Consider the following 2,275-nt stretch of genomic DNA (forward strand, 5'->3'; position numbering starts at 1 on the left):
CAGTTACTATTTTTGCTGTCATTATAATAATAGAAGTCGTATTTTATAGTGAAAGGTAGCAACTGTAATGTAGCCAGAAAGATATCAACTGAAAAACCAGTTGCATCTGTACGATTTGTTGCAGGATCTATTGTAACATTTATGAATTGTTTGAATCCACGTGCCATAGGAACCCCAACTCTCAATTTTCCTGTTGCAGAAATAGCCCATCCCTTTGGCTGCGTGACACAATCTCCAGGCCAAATGGCATTTTTGAGATTTTTTGTGGATGTTGATTTTTTTGCTTCGCCAGTTGAACTTAATTCTCTGGATATTCCTTTTTCTGGTGTCCAAAACCCCAAAGTTCTCTCTCCACTTCCAATTACATTTAATATCTCAAATACTGAAGGTTTCAATTGTCCATTAATGAACTGAAAGTCTCCTATCAGGCCTCTAAATTTTGTACCTGATAATTCGCTGAGAAGTCTTGGTCCATATGCTGAGACTTTCAAATCGGTATTGCCTGTTCCATTTTTGCTGGTGTTCATATATAATGAGCTAGCATTTACAGGCCCAATCTTCTCAGCTGCCATTGCTAAGGAGCATACTGCATCGTACACCCACAAACCATAGACATTTACCTCCCCAATTGAACCCATATTCATTTTCCAACTTTCATGGAAACTGTTAAGCTTTTCTGATCGCTGCACACTGGGCCTTATACCCAAAACACCTTCCATGGAATCACGGACAACAAAATCCATGGAACTCAAGAAGTTAGATAAATATTCGGTAATAATCCATGCATACTCTTCACTCATCATTCCTGCATTCTTGGCATGAAGAAATAGTCGAGAACCAAGTGACAAGTTCATGTGCACTAAGAATACCCTCGTTTTCTTTGCAATAAGTTTGTTGAGTTCTTTAAATATTTGAATGTCCTCTGATGTGATGGCACTCATATACGCTATCCCAATTTCAACTTCTTGGAATGCCTTATTCAGATGCCAAAGAAAATGATTGAAATATTCCGTGTCTTCATACAAAATCACTACTTCAGGCCATTTAAATTCTTGGCAAATGGCTGCAAGAGCTTGAGCCTGATACAGATCATCTGGCGTTGTCCTAACATAGTATCGATTTTGTGCACCGGAAATAGTTGAGCTTCTGGCACTGAAAGAAATGACTGGCACATGAACTTTTCCTCCAAGTTCTGCAACAAATTTGTCTTCTATAGCACCCTGTGGCCCCAAAATTCCATGCACTTCTTCATACTTCAGTAACTTTTGAACTGCATAACATATCAAAAACAATATGATTGTCTTCAGATTTGCAAAAGGACAGGGCATACTAAGTGAACTATCAACATTACATTAAAATATTCTTGGCTAAGTTGACAATCTAGAGGTGGTATTTACCAAGTGAAATAGAAAGAACAATTGATGTAGTACAATACTCGAAGAAAATGGATGGTTGTTTTTGAAATACTTACGTTGCTTACAAAATTTTGTTAATTATATCGATTACAATTGCATACGCAGAAGGAAGTTTTTTGATGTTGAAGTTGATCAAAACTTATATAAGATCAACTATGTGCCATGAAAGATTGAACGAATTGCAGGTGTTATAAATTGAGAAAGAAATAGATGAACTAGTTTATCCAAATTTGCTTAATATTTTAACCTTTAAGATTGTGAGGCAGGTAATGTTTACGTGATCATTTGGAACATTTTGGCATTGTTGTTCAATTAGAGTATAAATATCTAGAATATTATACCGTATTTATCATTTCATTGTTGAATTTTAAGTTAAGCATTAGTTCCGCAAAACTCTTATGAATGGAAAAAATAAAATACATACTACGATATGGGATTCTAATTTTTAAAGTTGACCTCAAGTTCTGGAAATCTCAAGTACGACTCTAGATCTCTCGTGACATGAGCCATAAATATGCTTAATTTTATCCAAACACGCATATTCATACTAAAAAATTTACAAAGTTAACTTTCTTATATCAAATTTATACACATGCAACCACCAGACTGATGGATGTAGTATTACAAAAGATATTATTTAAATTAATTTTAAATTTTAATTCCTCCTGAATTCTTTCTTCTGCTTTCTCTTTTGTCCTTCTAATTCTCCTTCCTTTTCTATGTCCCTCTTTTTTATCTCCCTCCTTTATTTTTTTTCCCTATCCCCTTTCACCTTCTCCTGTAACTGTTTCATGGCATTCTCTGTCACTAACTATATTACCATTAACCAAAACTAGACTATTATTTAATGCAACTAGCTA

General features: G+C 34.9%; 1 protein-coding gene across 1 annotated transcript in view; it reads right to left on the reverse strand.

The window, feature by feature from the left end:
• Window positions 1-6: 6 nt before the first annotated feature.
• Window positions 7-2,275, reverse strand: part of LOC111380367 (glutamate receptor 2.2-like) — a 3,438-nt gene continuing 1,169 nt past the window's right edge. Inside the window, exons 2-4 of the mRNA XM_023003901.1 lie at window positions 2,188-2,226; window positions 90-1,270; window positions 7-15 (exon numbers count right to left, since the gene is read on the reverse strand). Of these exons, the coding sequence (XP_022859669.1) occupies window positions 7-15; window positions 90-1,270; window positions 2,188-2,226 (1,229 nt within the window). The remainder of the gene's footprint in view (window positions 16-89; window positions 1,271-2,187; window positions 2,227-2,275) is intronic.

This window comes from Olea europaea, unplaced genomic scaffold (genome assembly GCF_002742605.1).
Source record: "Olea europaea var. sylvestris unplaced genomic scaffold, O_europaea_v1 scaffold2131, whole genome shotgun sequence".
NCBI classification, from domain to species: Eukaryota; Viridiplantae; Streptophyta; class Magnoliopsida; order Lamiales; family Oleaceae; genus Olea; species Olea europaea.